Below are 22,500 nucleotides of genomic sequence, written 5' to 3'. Positions count from 1 at the left end.
CCCCAAAGGAGGTTGCAGGCAGTAATGGTGTCATCTGCTACCTCTCCACCCATGCAGGACCAGGGACCCCCGCCTGCACCTCAGGTAGTGAGAAGCTATGGCTATAGTTCACAGAACCAGGCGTCCAGGCGGCAGGCAGGGAATGGGCAATCAGGCCCACGGTTTACACAGGGACCGGGGAACGAACAACAGTTTCCCCGTTTCCACTGTTGGAACTGCGGCATGCAGGGACACAGGGAAATGAGATGTAGGCAACCATACCGTCCCGGCTCGGAGTATGGAAGACCCGTGCGCCAGGGGGAGTCACAAGGGCCCCACGACCAGGGGGAGACAGGAGGGCCCCGAAACCAGGGGGGTAATCACTAGGGGTGCCCAGAGAATGCGACGGGGGGAAATCAAATGATTGTGGCAACGGCCATGACAATGGGATATGACATTTGCATTTGGACACATCACAAATTGGCAAACTTGATTGAAAGAGGCAAATTTGTTCTGACCAGCCAACGGCAACAGGCTTACATGAGGCTCCTGCAGTACAGTGACGTTACGATAAAAACATGCCACGGCAATAACCCGGCGGATCTGGTACCACTCCCGAGCGAGGGTCAACCGCATGAGTGTGAGGTGGAGGTACAGGCTTTCGTGAAACTCCGTCCTGATTTGGGAGTCGACCCGCTCGCGATAGCAGAACTCTCACTTTTGGTGGATGGGTCCTGCTATCGGGAGGGGGAAAATTTAAGGTCAGGATACGCCGTCGTACAGTGCAAACCTAACGGAGAAACACTAACAAGAAAGGCCGAACAATGCATGCAACCATGTTCGGCCCAGCTTGCAGAACTAATAGCACTAACAGAAGCATGCATAATAGCTAAAGATCGCACGGTTAACATCTTTACAGACTCTGCGTATGCGCATGGCGTATGCCACCTCTTCGCGGCCATTTGGAAGGCAAGAGGCTTTAAGAAATCGGACGGCTCACCGATCCTTCACCACAAGCAGGTTGTGGCGCTTATTCAGGCTGTAAAGTTGCCCAAAAGCATTGCTATCGTAAAGTGCCAGGCACACAGAAAAGACCTGTCCTTTGTGACGACGGGAAACAACGCGGCGGACGAGGCCGCGAAGGCGGCGGCTGCGGTGCCGTCCACGGCTGTTCTGATGTTTGCGGCCGAACTGACGACTGAGGTAACTGAGGATAATTTGAGTGATCTTCAGGACTCAGCCACGCAGGCCGAGAAACAGTCGTGGACGGAGAGGGGGGCTGTAAGGGGGGCAGATGGTCTGTGGAGGAGTCATAACGGTTTGATAGTCGCCTCCATCGATCTTCTGTCCTTAGTGATACCTGAGGCTCATGGTGTTGATCACTGTGGAAGAGCAGAGACCCTGAAACGAATCACGAAAATGGGATTTTGGTCCCCAAAGCTTCAGGCACAAATTGACGTTACACTAGCCAGGTGTTTAACATGCTTACAGGGCAATGTGCGCAAAGGAGTACCGACAGTGGCGGCTTACACACCCCTCCCTGAGGGACCATTCAGACATCTGATTATGGACTATACAGACATGATAACGCCAGTGCAGGGCAAACGATACCTCCTGGTAGTAGAGGACTGCTTTAGTCGCTGGATTGAGGCCATTCCATCTAAACACAAGAACGCGGACACAGTGATCAAGTTCCTGTGTCGCGAGGTCATTCCGAGATTTGGAATTCCCACGATATTACAAAGCGATAATGGCCGCGAGTTCATCGACAAGGTGGTTAAAGGGCTGATGCAGAAATTAGGTATAAGACAGCGCCTTTCCTGTGTCTATAGTCCCGGGTCGCAGGGGAAGGTGGAAAGGGCCAATCTGGTCATTAAAAACAAACTGTTGAAAATCTGTATGCAAACTAAGCTTAACTGGATTGATGCTTTGCCGCTTGCTCTGATGGCTATTAGAAGCAGCGTAAACCGCCAAACACAGCTAACACCGCATGAAATGCTTACAGGCCGCAGCATGCCAGCACCGCCATTTAGACACCTGGCTAGGGGCCCGGCATTAGATATTTTTGAGCAAGATCTGGAAAAATATCTTCAGCAAGTGACTGAAATACATGAAGCTGTGTTTCGACAGGAGCAGAGAAAGGAGAGAAAGGGGGAAAAGGAGGCGGAGAAGGAAGCCACCAAACCGAGACTGATCCCTGGGGACTTGGTCTTCGTAAAGGTCCACAAGAGAAAGTGGTCATCACCCCGGAGAAAGGGCCCGTACGAGGTGATCCGATCGACTGGAACGGCAGTCCAAGTCAAAGGATCAGCGACCTGGTTCCACTTCAATCACTGCATAAAGGCCAGCGGCGATCTCTTGGGGGATACAATCGATCGCAGTTATGCAGAACCCGACATGGAGGGTCCGAGACGGCAACTGGAAGGTGCAGTGCCTGCTGATGCTCCCGCAGATGTTGGCAGCAGTGTGCGGACGGTCGGCCGGGCACAACGACGTCATTAAGAACCGTCACGGTCGACCCGTCCTTGAGGATGACGGGTTTGAGTGGGTAGGAGTCCCACGGGGTCCCGCTCAGGCTCAAGTACCAGCAGGCTTTCATGACCAGGCTCAGAATCAGGCGCCCCTTTTCCCTCCATCGAGGAAGGGGGGGAGAAGATAAGACTACAACCAAACGGGGTGTTTCCCGTAGGACCGCAAGGGCATGTTTTTGATTTTGACCATTCCCCCGTTACAGGCGGGGATACTTACCATTATACTAACGAGCATCGGGTTGTGGGGGTAGATAGGAGAGTTGAGCCTGTCCCGAACCAATCACAGGGGACAGGGGTGAGGGGAAAAAGGGAGGTCAAGGACACTGAGTCGGAAGAGGTGGGGGGACAGGATATGTTCCAGAGGACAGCCGGAACGTTGAGGGACTCAGTGGGCTCACTCTGGGCCAGGTTGAGGGGTTTGCTTCCTTCCGGGGAACAAGATGGGGGCGACTATGACTATGACGAGGAAGACCCGGAGGCTGACCCGATGTATAGGGCGGCTTTAGGGAATGAGTGGTTTAAGTGGGTCCAGTACACGAGCGCGCAGAATCAGATAGAGGATTGTTATGTCTGCTCCAAGGCACGTCCGGATAGGCTGCTGGTGAAGGGCACGAAGTTCAGTTGGGCTCAGTGTGACAGGGACGCAGAGGCATGGGAGGGGCCCCATAATAGTCGCCCTTGGTGCGAGGCAGAGTGTTTGGGGTTTCTCGGCTCTAGTCGTTTTAAGGCGGCAGGAAACGTCACGGATTTCAAGGATGTCACTATGCGGGAACGGTGTAGGAAATTGGATGTACGTGTGCAGGGGGTAGCGACGGGGTTGCCAATACCCAGAGGTGTCAAACTATGGCTGACCAAGGATTTCGAGTGCTTGCAAAAGGAGGGGACCCGGGATGTAGGGGAGGTGGCAGAGGGGCGGTGCACTACTATTTGGAGCATCACGACTAACTGTACGAAAGAAGGAAAGTGTGGACACGGGGTCGTGTTAAAGGGAGTGGATACCAACCCACGGCCTGTAGCTTGCCCTTTTCATGTCCAGGATATGGCACTGGCGGACCAATACTGGCTCTGCGGCGGTAGGAGGTTGAGGAATACACTTCCTTTAGATTGGTCAGGTAGATGTGCCCGGGTTCAGGCGATCATGCCAATGGTGGTCCTACCATTATCAGTGACGGAAGGACCTTCTGAGTCTCCTATCTCTCGAACGAAGCGTAGCTACAAGGCAGACCCAAGGGTGTATCTGGACAGCATAGGACAGCCAAGGGGCATTCCAGCCGAGTTCATGGCTAAGAATGAGATTGCGGCAGGGTTTGAGTCTATTCTGCCATGGATATCGGTCAATAAGAACACCGGGTGGATCAACTATTTGTTTTACAATCAGCAGCGGTATCTCAATTACACCGAGGAGGCGTTGGATGCAATGGGGGACCAGATGCACGCGACCAGTACGGTGGCGTGGCAGAATAGACAGGCTCTGAACTGGTTAATGGCTGAAGGATTTGAGGGAGGAATTGAGGGGGAATTCTGGCCGGAATGAAGAATGGTGGGGGAGTGGGGTGTTGGAAAGATTGGGACAGTGGGGAAGCATAGTGATGCAGACGGGGATATCCATCGGGGTGGCAGGGTTGATATTGGTTCTCCTTTTCTGTTGTGGTATGCCTCTCTTGGGTAGGCTGGTAACTTCACACGTAACGAGCCAAATGCTGATGGTGGGACAGAAAGAGATTGAGCCACAAATCGGGCCATATCCTCAGCTTTATGCTGCCTTAGAGGGAGACGAGGGGATAGAGGATTAGGGGTATGGTGAGGTAGGGACATTTTCTTTTTGTTGGTTCTTTCCTTTAAGAGTGACGGGGGATGGTCTGAGTGCAGTTTTGTTGGTTTATTCCTTTAACTAGGAATTTTAGTCTGATTTTCTAATGATCCTTCGGCATAGAGATTGCAACCATTGAAAATCATTGCATTGTTTTTTATTTTTTTATTATTTTTTGTTTATTTTACTTGTGGTCCTGGTCAAACCGGAATGGGAAGGGGCATCGGCAGAGTGTCGGTTCTGAGCCTGAGGAAGCATTGAGAAGAAGTGGTCGGGGGATCGGTTCTGGGGACTGGAGGGACAAAGGGGGGGGGCTAACGCAGTGGGCAAGATGGGCACCTCCCGTCGAAGATGGGGGGACACGTGGTGAGGTCGGTACCAGCGCCTCCCGTCCAGGCATGGGGACATGCTTCTACGAGGACTGGAGGTGTGGCGTGGTGGTTGCTGTATTGGCAAAATGTGACTTTTGGCAATACGGTGAGGAGACTATGGCGTGGGCATGGAAGGGGGGCTGAGCGATGGACACTGGGACTCAATGTTATGGAAGAGACAATGTCATTTTTTTTTGGGAGGGATGTTCTATGTTTAGTTCTGACGGTCAACTTCTCCTTTCCCTGATGAGAGTCGCGGTTTCCGGCCGGAACTGTGGCTCATTTGGTAAGCGGTGGAGGTTGGGGGGATTTGTCTGTCAGGTTAGGATTATAAATTGGGGTATTTTTTTTTTTTTGATGTTTTATTATTACTCTTGTTTTGAGCGGTTTTGTGTTTATTGTGAGAACGGTAGTCAGCCTTTGTTGGTCCGTTAGGGGTCCAGTGAATGAAGTAAGGTTTCTTGTTTAGTTAGACGTTCACATTTTCTTGGTTATATGATTTGGGTGGGACTAGGGATAGCCCCAAATGGGGGAATGTTGGGGAAAATGTGTATACGAGGGTGGAGGTAGGAAAGGGGTTAGTCTTGACTAGTTTAATATAGGTCAACTAGCAGGGCTCAAAGACACTAGGGCGACAGTCTGGCTGATGTTCTTAAAACAGCTTCAAGATAGCAGATGGACATTTCAGTACATCATATCGTGTGTTCTAATCTTGTGTCTTTTCTCTCTTACACACATACACAGCACACACACAGACACAGCACACACACACAGACACACACAGTCGCACAGACATACACACCGACACACACACACATTCCCTGTGTCACAATACACACATACAATACACACACGTCTGTACACAGACGCACACACACACAGACACACACACACATACACACACACACACACAAACACACATATCTCACTCTCTCTTCATGTTCTTAATGTTTTACATCATATCGTGTGTGGATATCATATCTTGCTTATCTCTCCTCATGTTCTCTCTCTCTCCAATGTTAAATCTACGTATCATCTTAATGTACGTCATGTCAGATCTGACATGATGTGACACGTCATCATATCTGTCATGGGGGCAGGACTGAGAGGGGATTTAGGGACAGGGAAAGGGTTCCAGGACAGAGTGTTTTTGTTCAAGCTGTGGCGATCATCTTTGACCCATAGCTCTTGCTGTTAACGAACTTCTTTTCTTAAATAAATTACCTATTTGTTACAATTGGAAATATCGTCTCCTGCTGTGTCAAACAACCTTTCCACAACAGTTACTTAAAAAACAAAAACAACATTATTTCAATCGCTTGAATGTGGTCAATCTCACCAGCAATGACATTGTACGTGTGCCTACCCTTTATCCTTTTACAGGCCAATGCAGCTTTCTGGCATTGTAAAGTAGTGGGGTTTATCCAGTGAGACGTTAGCCCGAGGAAGCTTTTGTTGTGGACGGACCAAATGTCTGTGGTGGTGGTCGAGATGTAGTCCAGCCCCTCAACCCATTTCTTTAGCTAATTTAAAAAAATGTTGTATGAGTCGGGTGAGTCCGGTCTTTAACACAATCTGCGCCAAAAACCAGTTACCTCGTTATTGCCCATCATGCGTTCAGCGCCAGAAACTCGTTTTTGGGATCGTTATTTAGTTTATTCGCTATATCTATCATAATTCATAGCTGCAGCCTCTGTAATACCCTTCAGACACTGTCTGAGCAGACGGTCAACACCGCCCTCTACTGCCTTGCAGAGCTATTGCATCCCATTGGAAATGGGCTGGTGTGTTTTAGGAGCCGATCTGAGCCGGGTGGGCAGGGTTTAAATACTCTGGCGAGCCAGGCCTTTACAACGACGGCATGGAATATTAACCCCGCCCGCCCGTCCGTGTGTAACGCTCGGTAATGTCGGGGACAGGATCGCTGTGGATAACTGGAATGGCGATCAGATAATTGGATTATTTTTGTTGCATTACATCAGATACCAGGTAAGGACTCTATATATGAAACCTTGCGTTGATCTGATATTGCTTTCTACCGCGATCAAAGCTATCTGTGTGTAGGTGTATGTGCTTATTACCATTGACTGCGGTGCGCCCCACTACATGTATGCACGACGAGATATAATGATGATAATCTAGCGTTGATTTCAGGATGATTAGATAATCAGCCGAAAAATTACAACATGATGACTGGATTACAGTAAAATGCCTTTTTCTCGTCTTTTTCCTGGAATTACTCAAAAGCACCCAAACCATACTCTATTCAAAATGGTATAAAACGGAAATGTACGGATGACAAAACTATCTGTTTTGGGCATGTTGCCTGGAAGCAACTCACTGACAGTTGACGGCGTTATTAGACCCATAGATATAATATAAGATATATTTTAAGCACTCGCAAATGTTGCAGTCTAAAACTATATCCATTGAATAAAGACCTGGCGCTGAAGGGGGATCAAAAAGTTACAGTGTTACTGTAACACGTTACTTTGTAACGCGTTAGTCCCAACACTGGTTGTGACACAATAACTGTTACCAGGGTTGGTTGTGTAACTATTCTATAGTTGAATGAGAGCTTTGCTTATAGTGTGTGGTCTGTGTGGTAAAACATGATAGTATCATAATGGGCTCAACTGCACTATGAAAATACTGAAACATACTTATTTGAACTGCTTCCACTGTAACACAAATGTGATACAGTCTATATTCAGCATTGTTTTAGCTTCGCATATACAATAAGCTCATTCTACTTGATTTGAACTTGATTTGAACTTGATTTAAACTTGATTTAAACTTGATTTAAACTTGATTTAAACTTGATTTAAGCTTGAAATCAACCAACTTGGAATCTTTGTGACAACCCCACAGATTCCAAGAGGGGTGCTGAGGTGCCAAATAATGGCCAGCTGGGGGCCTCCAGCCAGGAGCCCAGTTACTTTGAGATCAAAGGCACCGGGGAGGCCCCCGCCCAGGACACTGAGGCTGCTCCCGAGGCTTCCCACGGACACGCCTCCTTCACCATCCAATTTGACCCCGGGGCGTCCGGCAAAGTGACCGTCGTCAAGGAGCGCTCGGCGAAAGGAGCCCCCCCGGAGACCAGGCCGCGGCCCAAGAGGGGCGCGGGAGAGGAGCTGAGCCCCCTGCAGACGGCCATGGTGGCGGCGGAGGTGAAGGTGGCTGATTGGCTGGCCCAGAACGAGCTTCCGCTGGCTCTTAAAGAGGTGGTGGTGGAGGACGACGGGGAGAGTGTGAAGAGTGACATCCCAGTCCAGCTGAGGAGTCTCAAAGGTGTGTGTGTGTGTGTGTGTGTGTGTGTGTGTGTGTGTGTGTGTGTGTGTGTGTGTGTGTGTGTGTGTGTGTGTGTGTGTGTGTGTGTGTGTGTGTGTGTGTGTGTGTGTGTGTGTGTGTGTGTGTGTGAGCATGCATGTTCCCACGTGTGTGTGCCACCGTATTGTGTTTGTTTCTCAGTCACGGTGATAGACCCCTCAAGCCTGATAGTCTCTTCACAATAAGCTGTGTTTGTTTGTAACCTCAGCATGTTTTGCAATGAGATATTATAGATATAATAATATAATAATAGATATTCATCAGCAGAACCCCCTCTTCCCATGATCACACTACTATTTATTCATACTGCCAGGGGTGTGTCACAAGATCATACCATCATCCTACTGTTATAAACTTAGCTTTCTGCCTGTCTGCCTGTCTGCCTGTCTGCCTGTCTGTCTGTCTGTCTGTCTGTCTGTCTGTCTGTCTGTCTGTTTGTCTGCCTCTCTCTCTCTCTCCCCCCCCTCTCTCTCCCCCCCCCCTCTCTCCCCCCCTCTCTCCCCCCCTCTCTCTCCCCCTCCCTCCCCCCACCCCGCCCGCCCCCCACCAGGCAGTAAACATGATGATGGGACTCAGAGCGACTCAGAGCACGCCCTGGGGGAGCAGCAGCAGCGGGCCGTGGCGCTGGAGGAGCGCTCGCGGGGGCTCTGGGGCGGCTCGGGGGTGAAGATCCGAGAGGGTCGTGCCAACGTGCCCGAGGGCCTCTTCGCGGAGGAGGACAGCCCCGCGCGGCGACACAGGTCCTCGGCCACCAAGATCGCGGCGGTAGGGTGCGGGCGCGAGGAGAGGCGGCGAGGAGAGGCGCCCTATCGGCAGGCGAGCTGCGACGAGGCCTGTCGCCACGGAGACGACCACAGCGACAGAGGGACCTACACCATCGAGGTGGAGAACGGAGACCACGAGGAGGAGGAGGCGAGGAGGATGATCGACCAGGTGGAGGAACCTTAGTGGTTTTCATAAAAGTATTATTGGGCATTTCATTCTAATCTTTTAGCGGCTGAAAATAAAAGTGTGGTGTGTGCGTACGCAACCCGTATGAGTTTATAAGACATGTTGCAGTTTTCCATTATTTCATTACATTTAGTTTCGTAATTACAGATTATTATACAGCTCGGTCTTATGTGTGTGTGTGTGCGTGTGTGTGTGTGTGTGCGTGCGTGTGCGTGTGTGTGTGCGCGTGTGGCTGCGTGTGTGCGTGTGCATGTGCGTGTGTGTGTGCGTGTGCGCGTGCGCGTGTGTGCGTGCGTGTGTGCGTGTGCGTGTGCGTGTGTGTGTGTGTGTGTGCTCCAGGTGTTTGGTGTGGAGGAGCAGCAGGCGGTCCCTGTGTCCAGGCTGGGCTGTGCTGAACCCAGACGGGACAGGACCACCGCTCAGAGGTCTGCTGGACGGGACAGAGGCAAGCCTGGGCGCATGGAGACAGAGGTACTAACATATTCAAATAGGAATCATTCTAATAGGAATACTACTGATCTTGGATCATTGTTTTAGTGAACACGACCATAATCAGTAGAATTGTATTGCTAAGGAACAGCTTTTGTCCAAGATGTCAGATATTGTATTAGCAAACCCTGCAACTATAGTCAGTAGTTGTCAGTAGCCCAGCCTCTTCTTATAAGTCTAGCACTGCAACAAGAAATAAACTTCGGCCAATTTAGAATGTTTATGTCTGACATTTGAAACAGTCTATAAACTGCACAACAAGGAAAGCTGGTCTCAGAGCAGTGTTCCTGCTCCAAGGTAGTTTAGATACATGGGTTCTGAGTTTTTCAGAGCTATACTTATGCGTATGCTGCAGTAAAGTGTCATGTTCAGGTTTTCAGTCTCATAACATCATATACATGTTTATGCTTGTTATAATTACAATGACATATTGAAATTCTGCATTAACCAGGCCTTTCCAATTCAGACCAATTACAAATCCTATTGGTGATCACTCCAGTCCAATACGAAGTTCTGGTTTGTGCTCCATGGTCCAGGTTCTGTCTGAGGAGCTGATGGTGGGGGGTCCTCGCTGGGTCTCCCAGTGGGCTACACTAGCTGCCAGCCACATCCGGACAGACCCCGAGGGCTCAGGGGGGGAGAGCCACGCCTACATCACTGAAGACAGAGGTACTGCTGCAGGTTCTGGGGGACATGAACCGCTCAGATTCAGATTCAGATTACTTTATTCACCATATTGCAGTACAAATGGAACGTGATTCGACGTTTACAGTGCATGCTTTTTTTTCCACAATTAAGAACAATACAACAGTAAATAAATAATTATATTGTTCTTAACACTTTCAGCGCCAGGGGTCGCTATGGGCATTGGGCCGTTGTGTGCCAGCGCTTTGTTCAATGAGGAGAATGCCGTGTTTGCAGTGCTGAAAACTGTATTAAATATTATAGCTATGGATCTAATAACGTTATCGATTGTCAGTGAGTTTCTTCCAGTCAACATGCAAAAAACAGATACTTTTTTCATCCGTACATTTCCGTTTTATACCGTGGTGAATATGAGTATAGTTTGGGTGATTCTTAGTAATCCCGGGAAAAGACGCGAAAACAGCCCTTTAGTGAAATCCAGTTGTAATTTTTCACCTGATTATCGAATCAACCTGAAATCAACGCTAGATTATCGGTATTATCCTTCCTCATCCAAGCATGAAATGTGGTTTAGAGCGGGGTGCCCATCCGTGCCGTGATGTGACCAACGGGACACAGCACACACACATTCCACACAGACAGGCTTCGATCGTGGGATCAAAATATCGGATCAACACAAGATTGGTAATATATAGTCCTTACCTTATCTCTGATGTAATGCAACATTTCAAATGGAGTGCAATAGCAGCCGCAAGGTGTTAGGCGGCAGTATTGACCGTCTGCGATCTCAGACACATTCAGAACAGCCTGCACAGGCTGCCCCGATGAATTATGAATGGCAATAGCGAATAAAAGAAATAACGATTAAAACCCGACATTTCTTGTGATTGGCGCTCAAGCGATGGCGAGTTACACAGACTTATCTCGGGTCTGGTGTCCAATGTGTTAATTGTGAAAAAAAAGCATGCACTGTAAACGTCGAATCACGTTCCATTTGTACTGCAATATGGTGAATAAAGTAATCTGAGTCTGAATCTGAGCTGTGATGCACGCCAACAAGGTTTGGCCGAGTGAATCCACAGTCCCTTGCTCCTCAATAGGAAACCACCCTAGATTTACTCTGAAGAACTGGTCCGACGCGAAACGTTTGTTATACAAGTATCGCAGAGAAAGGTACTCACATGCACAAGGGTCTTGGACAGAGAAGCGCAATGGTTTTAAAGCTCGGCGTTGCTAATAAACATTTTAAATAATTTTTATAAACGTGTAAACATCACCGAGACGGCAGTGCGGCTCTGCAGATATACCCTACTCCCAGTGTTGGGAAAGTTCACTTTCTACATGAACGATAGGTTATAACTATAACCAAGTTCTGTTAGTAATGGTGACGCTCGGCGTCACTTCCGCACTGTACCTCGCTTGTGCACGCGCACTGAATAAAATTCCACAATGTACCTTTATATCCCAGTATTCGTCTGACCACACCCCCATCAGCTTACCTTCATAAGCAGGTGTGTGACCACCTACTCGCCTCCTTCCCAAGCTTTCACCACAAGGTGAGATCAAGGGCTGCAGCGGCGTCGGACGCCGAGCGTCACCATTACTAACAGAACTTGGTTATAGTTATAACCTATCGTTCTGTATCGTAACGGCTCTCGCTCGGCGTCACTTCCGCACAAAGGGAGGCCGAGCGAGAGCCATCGGCCGACAAATACACCCCGCTGCGGCCCCCCACAACCATCAGATCAGGGAGGACCGAGCCCCCCCGACCCCCCCTAATGGAGGGTACCCCCCCTATTGGAGGATCACGGGAGGGCGACGGACCCGACCGTGCGAAGAGGCACTCAAGCAACTCAACGCACAGGGTGAGCAGACCGTGGCCTGACCCCACGACTACACACACGCACAACCCGCATGCCACCCGGGAACGAACGGAAGGCACAACCTCGTTACTGCCCCCAGAAATCACGGGGTCAAGAGCAAACCCAACCCCGTGGCAAGGCCGTAGCAGCGGAGCGCGAAGGAAGACCCAGACCCACCAAAGGGACTGGATCCCCTGGAAAACGGGGGCCCGGAGAGGTCCATGATGCCCAGCATCAAGACCCCACCAGGTGGTCACTTAGTGACACCGCCCCCCACATCGCCAGCGTATTCGGACAAGGCCCCTCACAAGAGCGGGCCCTGTCCCCCCAATAGCACACCGCCTGGCACACTGACCCTGCAGCACAGGTAGTCAGCATGGCCGTAAGCACCAAAAAAGGCTTACCACGGAAGCAGGCAGCGCACCGGGGAAACCAGGCAACAGGCTGTAACCCGAGCCTGGAGCACTGCGGACGAGACAGGCGCCAGAGGGGTCAGCTGAAAACAGCCGCCCCGGCGGAAGGGGCGTATGCTGGCGTTGTTGATCACCATGACAAAGCCTCCCTTAATGAGGCAGCGAAGGCTGACACGATTGGCAGACGTCATGAACGTGCAGGGGCACACTCAACCGGGCAACCCGGGAGTTGACTCTGCTCCAACACACCAGAGAACCAACCACCCAGTCGTTACCCTATGCTGTGGTTGGTCCCATAACCCCTCAAGAAAAAACTCCAAAACGTACCTGCGGGCACTACCGCAGTACAAGTGTTTCAGTTTCCAACAGGGTTATCCCAGGCCTACGGGTCGACGAAACATTACTTCGGACCGGGCCCGGCGATACGGGGAGCACAGGGTCCCCCGAGGAGGTCAAAGACCACCCCAACAGGCCCCTCTTCGCCATGCGTAAGAGAAGAGCGACCAACTGACTCAAGTTTACACATAAAATCGAGCGTAGCAGACCCGTAAGCCCTACGCTCTAACCCGATACTTTGACACCACAGACCTTACGTAAAGATCTAACTCACGGAAGCCGTCGTCATAGCAACGTATATGCTATGACGGGGGGAAACCCCGCACACAACTCCTGTTTGTAATAGGAGCCGCGTCAGGACAACCCTTCCCCCCCCCCCCTCCCCCGCCAAGTCGTTGAACGGCTCGGCCCTGACTGGCTCAACAGGAGATGAGAAAAATCCCCTTGACCAATCAAGTGGGAAGGAGGGGTTTATTCGGCACCCCCTCACAAAAAAACCTTTACCCCTGCACACAATAACAACTGTAGCATTTGAGATCTTTGGTAGAACGCTAATGCATAGCGTAAGCTAATACAATGCACGCTACCCACAGACTGTGAACAGGATTTATAACAAAACCAAGTCGTGTGTGTGTGTGAATCCTACACCCGCATTCTATGTTGTACATCGAAAAAACACTGACAGAGAGTATAACGGCTAGGCCGTGGAACGTGTGTATACAAGTATTACTGCAACTAACTGTGGATCAACATTACTTTGTGTAAGCAACAGATCATACAACCAGCTTCTACCTGCATGTGGAGCGTCAGGCTAAGATAGAACCTTTCTATGACTGAGTGTATGCTTGCAGACCTTGCTTAATCTCATAACACGAACGTAACTCATCCCTCAATGTAAACAATGCAGATTCACATTTCGCAGCCTCATCATATGTATTGGTGAAGAAACACACAGTTTGTTTGGCCAAAAAATACAGTCCCCCTTTAAGGGGACTTTTTATTTAGGCACAAAATATGAGAGGGCCGGGGATGGGTATAGAGGGGACCACAGGGGGAAAAAGTCACTAATTCAGCGGCGTCTGCTGCCTCGAGCCGCTCGGGTTTTGCCACCCCGAGAAGCCCCGGAGGGACGGTAGACAATCGGCTGCTGGTCTCGTCGATCCCTACCGTCTCCTCCGGTCGTAGATGGGCCGGCGGCAGCAGAAGCACCGTCTCTCCTCCTGGCCTTCTTGGATGGGCCAGCAGTGGCGGCGGAGGCAGTGGTAGGCACGGCGGAGGTAGCTCGACGTCGTGGAAGCCTTCTGACTCCACCGGCGAGGACGGGAGGCGGAAAATGGGGTTGGAGAACGGATCTCTCCTCTGCCATCTCTCTGCACGTTGAGGTCATCAGCTGCAGGGCCTTCCCGAATAGTCCAGCATCGGAGAGGTTGGCCGTCAGAAGAGGGGCTCTCTTCTTCTCTGGCACACGGGCCTGCTCCAGCCAAAGGTGGCACTGGTTCAGGGTAGCCAGGGCGCGCACTTTCCCAGCGGCTATGGCCTGCACCTGGGTAAGATGCAGGACAGCTCCTGCCGCCTGGGTGATCTGATCGTGTTGTACCTCGGTCAGTTCCGTGCCGCCCGTCATTATCCCCGATACAAATCTAGCCAGCTGTGCGATGTTAGAAGCAGCAGCCAGCGACTGTGTACCAGCGACAAATGACTGGTCACCCCAATATGCCAATCGCCTAGCCGATTTTCCCTGGAGAACCGGCTTGCATAATGGTTCCCACACCATATCCGGACAGAGGAGAGCGGCCATCGGCCTATCAAGCCGTGGCACACCCTCTCTCATACCTTCGACCAACCCCGCCACCTGCGTAACTGGTACATAGGCGGGAGTAAGGCCCATGATGTGAGACACCACCTGGCCCCGACGAACATAGGCCCCCATTGAGGGGAAAAATGGGTAGACAACGTCCACCCCTCTCACCGGGCGACGCTGCCAGAGATGACCTATGAGATCATCGGGGGCAGGAGCAGGCAATGGCTGCGGCAGCGGCACGCCGTTTGCAGCGGCCGCTACTGCCATGAGCTCGGGGAACAAAGCCTGCAGTTCCCCCTGCTGACTTCCCTCCACCGAACCCGCATCCCTCACATGCAGCAGGCTTCGACCGGTTGAGGAGCCACAGTCTGATGTGGCTGATAGCAGGGCATCCTGCTGATGAGGCCGAGGTGGTTCCTCGACATCCTCGAACAAGGCGCCCCAAGGAGACATTTCACCCCCCTCCAGTGCTACCTGGACGGGTGGGATACTCGCCTCCACTGGGCCTTCAAACAAGAATCCGTCCGCCTCTACCATGTAATCCTCAGTTTCCATAGGGCATGCAGAGACCGACGCATCCTCGCTGGTCTCCAGCAATTCCCCAAACCCAGGCCGTTCGCGCCTGCAGGACACCATCTTGCGACGTGAACGGGCAGACGCGAAAAGTTTGCGTCGCAAATCCTCCGGAACCAAAGGAACCGGCCGCTCAAGAACGGACGATTCCCTGGAACCAGAGGAACCAGAGTCGGGATCAGGCCACCGCCGGAGCGACGGCACCGATGCACCGGCTCCTCGGAGAGGCAAACTACCCATGGGCTGTCTCCCGGGCTTGGCTGGCAACCACGAAAGTGGCAACAGCCCCGCACCAGAACGCACGACGGAGGCGGGAATGGAGAACCGCTGGTGAAGAGTGGGTCTACTCTCCGAGGTAGACATTATGACTTAGATTTTTCTTTTTGAATATTTATGAGAGAAGAAAAAAATAAGCACAATGTAAACACGTCTCAACTGTCTTCAACTTAGCAACCTCGTCAAGTGGGGATCTACCAAAAGCACTTCCTTGTGGTGAAAGCGAAGAAGGAGGCGAGTAGGTGGCCACACACCTGCTTATGAAGGTAAGCTGATGGGGGTGTGGTCAGATGAATACTGGGATATAAAGGTACAATGTGGAATTTTATTCAGTGCGCGTGCACAAGCGAGGTACAGTGCGGAAGTGACGCCGAGCGAGAGCCGTTACGATACAGAACTAGTTCAGTTCACAGTTCACAAATTTTAAAATGAACTAGTTCAGTTCATAGTTCAAAATTCAAAATGTCTAACTAAAGTTCATCGTTTAAAAAATGAACAAATTTATAGTTTATAGTTATTTTTTCAATACGTTACTGCGAGCTATTATTTTTCAATTTATTGCCACAACCCATAATAGAACCACAGAATACTGGCATTTCCATAACGCTTTGCTGCCGCCCATTCAGTCCACACTAGTAGCAGCTGCAGCTTTCATCTCTACAGTATATTTTCAAAAACATGAGGAAAAACATGCTGCTTGAATGGTCGTTATTAAGTATAATAATCTAAATATACTTAAAGTACCAAAAGTGAAAGTAGTCATTGGGAAAATATAAACATGTGCCGACATAACTCTGTACTAACACAACACGAGGTAGGAACCAGGCTGAGGTATGAAACTAAGGTTGTACCTCAAAGTTCAATATTCAAAGTGCAAAACATTTACTGACTTTAACTAAAACTCTTTTAAATGCTCATATTGTACACCGACGCCGCTTAGAGTCTGACTCTGAGCGAGTGCAGCGCCTTCTGAAAGTGCGAGTGCTGCTGCTCTACTACCAGACTCCCCGAAGCTCCGCCCAGAGCGGTTGCCAGATTGTGTGGTTTTCAGCATTATTTTAAAGCCTGTTTACGGTGTGTTTTAACTGGGTTTTCGGCTGAAAGGCATATGAAATCTGGCACACGTTTGAACGCCGTTATAATATAGTGCTGAGAATGAACGCACTTTTGAACGCTGTTAAAAAATGAAGAACGCTGAGAATGAACGTGTTCTCAATTACGTTCATTTAGGGGGAAAAACATCCGTTCAGTTCCCGTTCGCCCAAAATACGATCACTGCCTACTCCTCATTGCGGCGTTCGGGGGAGAGCAGCCATAAGTTCTTCGCTGTTTACACATTTGTACAAATTATTTTAAATGTTTATTAGCAACGCCGAGCTTTCAAACCATTGCGATTCTCTGTCCAAGAACCTTGTGCAACTGTAAGTACCAGTACCTTTGAAATTTCTCTGCGATACTTGTATAACGAACGTTTCGCGTCAGACCAGTTCTTCAGAGTAAATCTAGGGTGTTTTCCTATTGAGGAGCAAGGGACTGTGGATTCATATTCGCCCATATTCCGATCCGTGCAATAATATTCACAGGGGTATATATTGTCATTTGAAACAAGTTACCAATGCATTGTCTCGTGGGATTATGCCCCCCGCGGTGAAATTAATTAGTATCCCCCTCAATCTTTCTATCTCTCTCTCTGTCTGCCAGTCGCAGACTGTGGGTGACTGTCACTCAAAGCGCTTATGGGCGGAGCCCAGCACAAAACAGCTTGAAATCTTGAAGTGGAAAATGTTTGCTTTAGAGTACTTGATTAAAAATATAAAACAATAAATGTTTTTGAAAAAAACATAGACTCACAGGAATTGTGTAAAGTTGCCCAAATAGTGAAAGGAATAGCAATGCATGTCCCCTTTAAACAAAAGTATATATTTGTGGGTATGATGTTCATTTTCTGCAAGTCAAAGAGAAATGCGTTCACTTTAAAGGGAAACGCCACCTATTTAAAGGAACACGGCAACCATTTTGGCCTGGGCGCAGTGATTTCATCACCTCAAAGGCCCTGTTGTTTTTTGAAAAACTGTATATATATTCTTTTTGGATCACATTCTGGCTAAGGTAAGGACCCCCTATGTCTATTTTACCGAACGTGAAACATGTTTATGTAACAATCACAGTGGCTTACTTTACCGGTCATAAAAAAGGCTTTTTCTAACAATCGGATTTTCGGGGTAAGATGATTAGCGTGTAATAAACTACAAACTACAGTGTGTAGAAACAAAAAAAAATGTACATGTTGGACTACAAGTAGTGTCTGTCAAATGAGCCACACCATTGTCTCCACAGCTATAATCAGTGATGCGTTCTTCATGGGACGGGGTTGCACGCAGTGCAGCCAAAGTTTTGTGAGCAGAAGCACGTGCACGCACATGCGCGGATGTGCACGGCACGCGCGTGCACACAGGAATGCGCTGCACTCGCCAACTCGCTATAAGTACCCACCTGGGCTACTTTGCATATCAATAGCGCCGGTCGTCAGGTGTGTTAAATACATTCTCAGATACATTCACACAGACCTTGTGAATGAAATGTGTTACATTCCATTCGTAGAGGTAATTAGGCATCGTCTTTAGTCTGTGCTTAAGCGAGGGGACATTTATGAGCATGCGCGGGAGCGCGCGTGCACGTGGCGCCATTAGCGTGCGTGCAATCAGTGTTGATATAAGGAACGCAACACTGGCTATAATACAGAACACACACACAGCTCTGCAAACATCGTGAAACACCGTGGAAATGACTATTTTAAGCTGGCCTTCTAGCGGCAGAGATGGGGATTAAGCGTGGCGCTGAAAGTGTTTAGGATACTGAAATGTGTGATGTCATCTGGTAAAAAACTCCATAAGCAATAACAAGGAGACAGATTTTGTGGACCCGCAGAACATTCTTATTCTTTAGTAGTCCTGTCAGTACTATGTATCCTTGTCACCATGAATCCCCGCCTGGGTGCTCCTCACGGTCATCTTCTCTCCTGATTCAATCTCAGCAGCTGTAGATGGAATACCTTGTGACATCACAAGCTTCAGTATTAGTTCTCAGGTTGCTAGCTTTGGGAGAATGTTGTCCATGTTTACAAATAATTTGATTGGACTATCCTAGACATAACATTATAAAATTAATGAATTATTGAATTGGTGTTTACCTTTAAAATGTCACAAATGGTAAACATGGTAAATATGACACCCTAATGTTGTACAGGTAGACATTAACATTCAACATACATCTAATATTAGAATATCTGTCTCTCCTTCTAGCTGAGATTAGTGAGTCCAGCCATTCTGCCTCCCTGGCCTCCTCCGGCTACACGGAGCGCAAGAGGAGAACGCTGCCCCAGCTACCCGGCGAGGAGCTGGCCCTGGGCAGGAGGAACCCAGGCTCGGGCCTGCGCTACGACATGGGGGAGAAACAGGACACGGAGCTCCAGGAGAAAGAGAGCCAGGGGGAGAAGACGGCCAGGGGGAAGAGCAGGTCGGGCGGAGGCGTGGGGAGCCAGGGGAAGAGTCCCCAGCGCTCCTCCCCGGCCAAGTCACAGGACAGCGGGGGGAGGAGAGCGGGTCAGCCGGGCGCCGCGGCCAAGCTCCCGCCTCAGCCACTGAGCAGCGGGGAGAAGAGGATAGAGGAGGCACGGAGGAGGAAGAGAGAGGAGGAGAAGGCCAGGGACAATAGTGGGAAGCCTTTACTGAGACAGGAGAGCTTCACCGTGGAGAGATCCAGCTCCAACGTGCCCATGGAACTCATACCGCGCATCGACGGTCACACAGGCACCAGGACACAGACTAGGGAGGTCGGCGTCGACTGCACCGGCCTGCAGAAAGACTCCGAGGCGGTGGCAGCCTTCCTGGAGACCACCGTGTCGGACCAAGGGGATCCACCGAGTCAGTCCATTGAGGGCTCCGCGTCGCCCGAGTCAGACGTGGACACGACCAGCACTGTCAGCCATGCCGAGGGAGCGCGCAAAGTGATCCAGAAACGGAGGACCCTTGCAGCCCAGCAGAAGGAGAGAACGGTATTGTGCTCATCTACCAGAGGCCCCACCGGAGGCAGAGAAACCCAGGAGCGAAGGACCAAGACCAGGACCGCTGTCCCTCAGCCGTCCAGTCGCCCGTGGACCTCCCTGGACCTCACTGATGACGACGTCAACTCCAACTCCCTGCTCTCTGACTCCCAAGCAACCTCCACGCAGGAGTCCAGAAGCTGCCACACCAGAGTCCAGGCGGGGAGCACCAACGTGGGGGCCAGCACCAAATCTAGCCGGGCTAAGATCACCCAGGCCCAAGCCTCCTCCGCGGTCGCCACCGGCTCTGGTAAACCCAACACTGCCCCTAAGCCCAGGCCCACCCGGGCATCTCTGCTCAGGCGAGCCCGTCTGGGGGACTCCTCGGACACTGAGCCGGCCGACCTGGACCGCATGTCTGTAGCCTCCGAGGCCTCCACTGCCAGCTCCACGTCCAGGACCGGAATGGCCCGGAGGGGCATGTCCAGGATCCAAACCCTAGCCCAGCCTAGGAGACCCAGGGTGGGGTCCCCCTCGGCCCAGAGCGACTCAGAGGCCACAGTGAGCAGGAGTAGGGGCTTTGGGGCCAGGAGCGTAGCCGGGGACTACGCCATCAGACAGGGGCTGAGAGGGTCCAACGCTACCTCCGTGTCTGCGCCTAGAGCCAGGGCTAACAGTGCCTCCAAGCTTCCAGACAAGGCTAAAGGCCCCAACTCATATGGCCACGTCACAGCTGCCAGTAAGACATTCTCTTTCCTCACTACATCACATCAATAGCTGTTCATGGACACAGTATATAACCTTATGTGTGTGTATGAATGAATGAATGAAATATAATTTTTTTTTATCAAAAACAAAGTTAAGTATCAAAACAAAGATATATCTGTTCATTTGACATACAAAAGATAATACAAAAAATACAACAAAAAAAGAGAAACAGATAAACAAATCATAGTTTACCCTGTTCGAAAAAGGAGTAGAAAGAAGTATACACTTTTAAAAATCCCTACCCCTTTTTAACTATTTATCACAAATTGTGACAATCCGCTCCTCACCTTCATCCAAAGTCCCCTCATGAACTGCCCTCTGCTCCCATCTTGTGGCCTGTTGCCGTTACTGTCAGCATATAATATATATATAACACTGTAAATCTCAGCTCTCTGTTCAACAGCTAATCAGGAGGATCTCACTCTCCCTGTCTCTCTATCTGTCTGTATCTCTGTCTCTGTTTGTTTCTTTCTTTCTTTCTTTCTTTCTTTCTTTCTTTCTTTCTTTCTTTCTTTCTTTCTTTCTTTCTTTCTTTCTTTCTTTCTTTCTTTTCTTTCTTTCTCTCTCTATCTACATATCTCTCTCTCTCTCTCTCTCTCTCTCTCTCTTGTGCATCACAGGTACATTTCTATCTAAAGCCCTAATAATAATAATAGTAATGTATTCAGGTAAACTTCTATCTAAAGCCATAGATAGCCTAGGCCTCTTGGGTCCAGTCATTGGAATAACAAAGGAACGACAGACTGGAAGCTGGGCCTTTGTTCAAGTGTGAATTTGTCTAGAGTGACATTGATCACATTGAATTCTGGGAGTGTAGTCCTTTCATCAAATAGCTGAATTGACTTTCTTCCTTTCAAAGCCCTGTACTGATATTTAGTTAGAATGTTACCAGAATGTTTCATAGGACATTGATTGAAAACTATCGGCTCGAATTTTACAATTGATGGCTTATTTTGAAGGTATGAACCTGTAGTTTCATATTATGTAAAACAAGGGGCCCAAGAGTCCAGACTTTAGTCATTTAGCTGACGCTTTTATCCAAAGCGACTTACAAGTTCTGTACGACAAGTCATCAAGAAGGGTACAACTCTATCAGCTGAGTAACAATGTGTGTCAAAGTGTTGAGTGTTACAGTGTAGGTTAGTATATTAGGACAAGTGCATGACAGTAAGGTTAGTTAGGGTTAGATTTTTTTTAAATGTTTAATTCTTTTCCATTTCAGATAATGGTATGGGTATCGGATCGGTACTCGGTATCGGCCGATACCCAAAACCAGGTATGGGTATCGGGACTGAAAAAGTCGGATCGGTGCATCCCTAAATTATATATAAATATACATATAATGTATAACATATACAGTGTATACTAAATAAATACCATATAATATACATAATTTCTTCAATTTATTATTTACATCTTACATATACTCCCAATCAACACACTTCCTCACAGGTTCTTCTCTCTTTAAATTCTACATTTGTATGACATACTTCATTGGATGCCGTTTAATTGAGTGATAGTTAATTGAGTCACTCACCCCGACCTCTGCTCTCTCTCGCAGCCAACACCCGGTGGCGCCGCATGCCCGTGGAGTACGGCTCCACCTCGGAGGACGAGTACGGCTCCAACCGCCACCCATCCAATCAGGGCCACGCCCGGCCCTTCCCCTCCACCCGGGTGGCCCAGCTGGGAGGCTCGGCCCCAGCCACCCCGAGCCCCGGGGGCCTGGCCGGCCTGAGGCAGCACTCCAGGGAGCAGGACGAGTACATGAGAGACTGGACGGCACACAGCGAGGAAATCGCCAGGTGGGTGGAGGCCGGGGTTAAGCCCAACGCACACGGCGGGCGATCTTTGCCAGGCGACCGACTTTTTTAAGCGAGGCGACCAACAGAATTGTATTGCTTCCATTGTTATGAATGAGACAACGCACACGGCAGGAGATTTTCGAGCGACGATCGCGCAGCAACTTCTGTCGCCTGGCTAAATATCGCCTCGATCCTATTTTTGTAGACGACGGCAGGCGACACAGCAAGGACAATGAGGAAATAACATTGCTTCTACTGGTGTATCATTTGATAATATAAATTAATTTATCAATACATTCATTGATCAATAACCTACGTATTATTACCATGCTATGTTAATTATTAATTAACAGGAACAATTTAAATAAATAACGTTAGTTGGAGAACTTAAGGTTTAGTGGCCGCTTGTCATTAACTAATAAATTGACAATGCGCCACGATGCACCTACTAGATGTTTTTGTACTCGGGTAACAAAATAAGTTGTGGATGTTGACAGAGTTTAATGTCCAGGCTGCAG

At 49.6% G+C, this 22,500-nt stretch overlaps 1 protein-coding gene across 1 annotated transcript in view; it reads left to right on the top strand.

The window, feature by feature from the left end:
- Positions 1-22,500, top strand: part of cep170ab (centrosomal protein 170Ab) — a gene marked incomplete at both ends in the record, with an annotated part of 52,804 nt that overhangs the window by 10,662 nt on the left and 19,642 nt on the right. The window contains 6 exons of the mRNA XM_084318369.1: positions 7,563-7,986; positions 8,576-8,954; positions 9,312-9,443; positions 9,998-10,130; positions 18,670-20,148; positions 21,739-21,982. Coding sequence (XP_084174495.1) covers positions 7,563-7,986; positions 8,576-8,954; positions 9,312-9,443; positions 9,998-10,130; positions 18,670-20,148; positions 21,739-21,982 — 2,791 coding nt within the window. The remainder of the gene's footprint in view (positions 1-7,562; positions 7,987-8,575; positions 8,955-9,311; positions 9,444-9,997; positions 10,131-18,669; positions 20,149-21,738; positions 21,983-22,500) is intronic.

Source organism: Notolepis coatsorum (genome assembly GCF_963971535.1).
Source record: "Notolepis coatsorum genome assembly, chromosome: 7".
Lineage (NCBI taxonomy): Eukaryota > Metazoa > Chordata > Actinopteri > Aulopiformes > Paralepididae > Notolepis > Notolepis coatsorum.
This window is presented reverse-complemented; position numbering and strand designations above follow the sequence as displayed.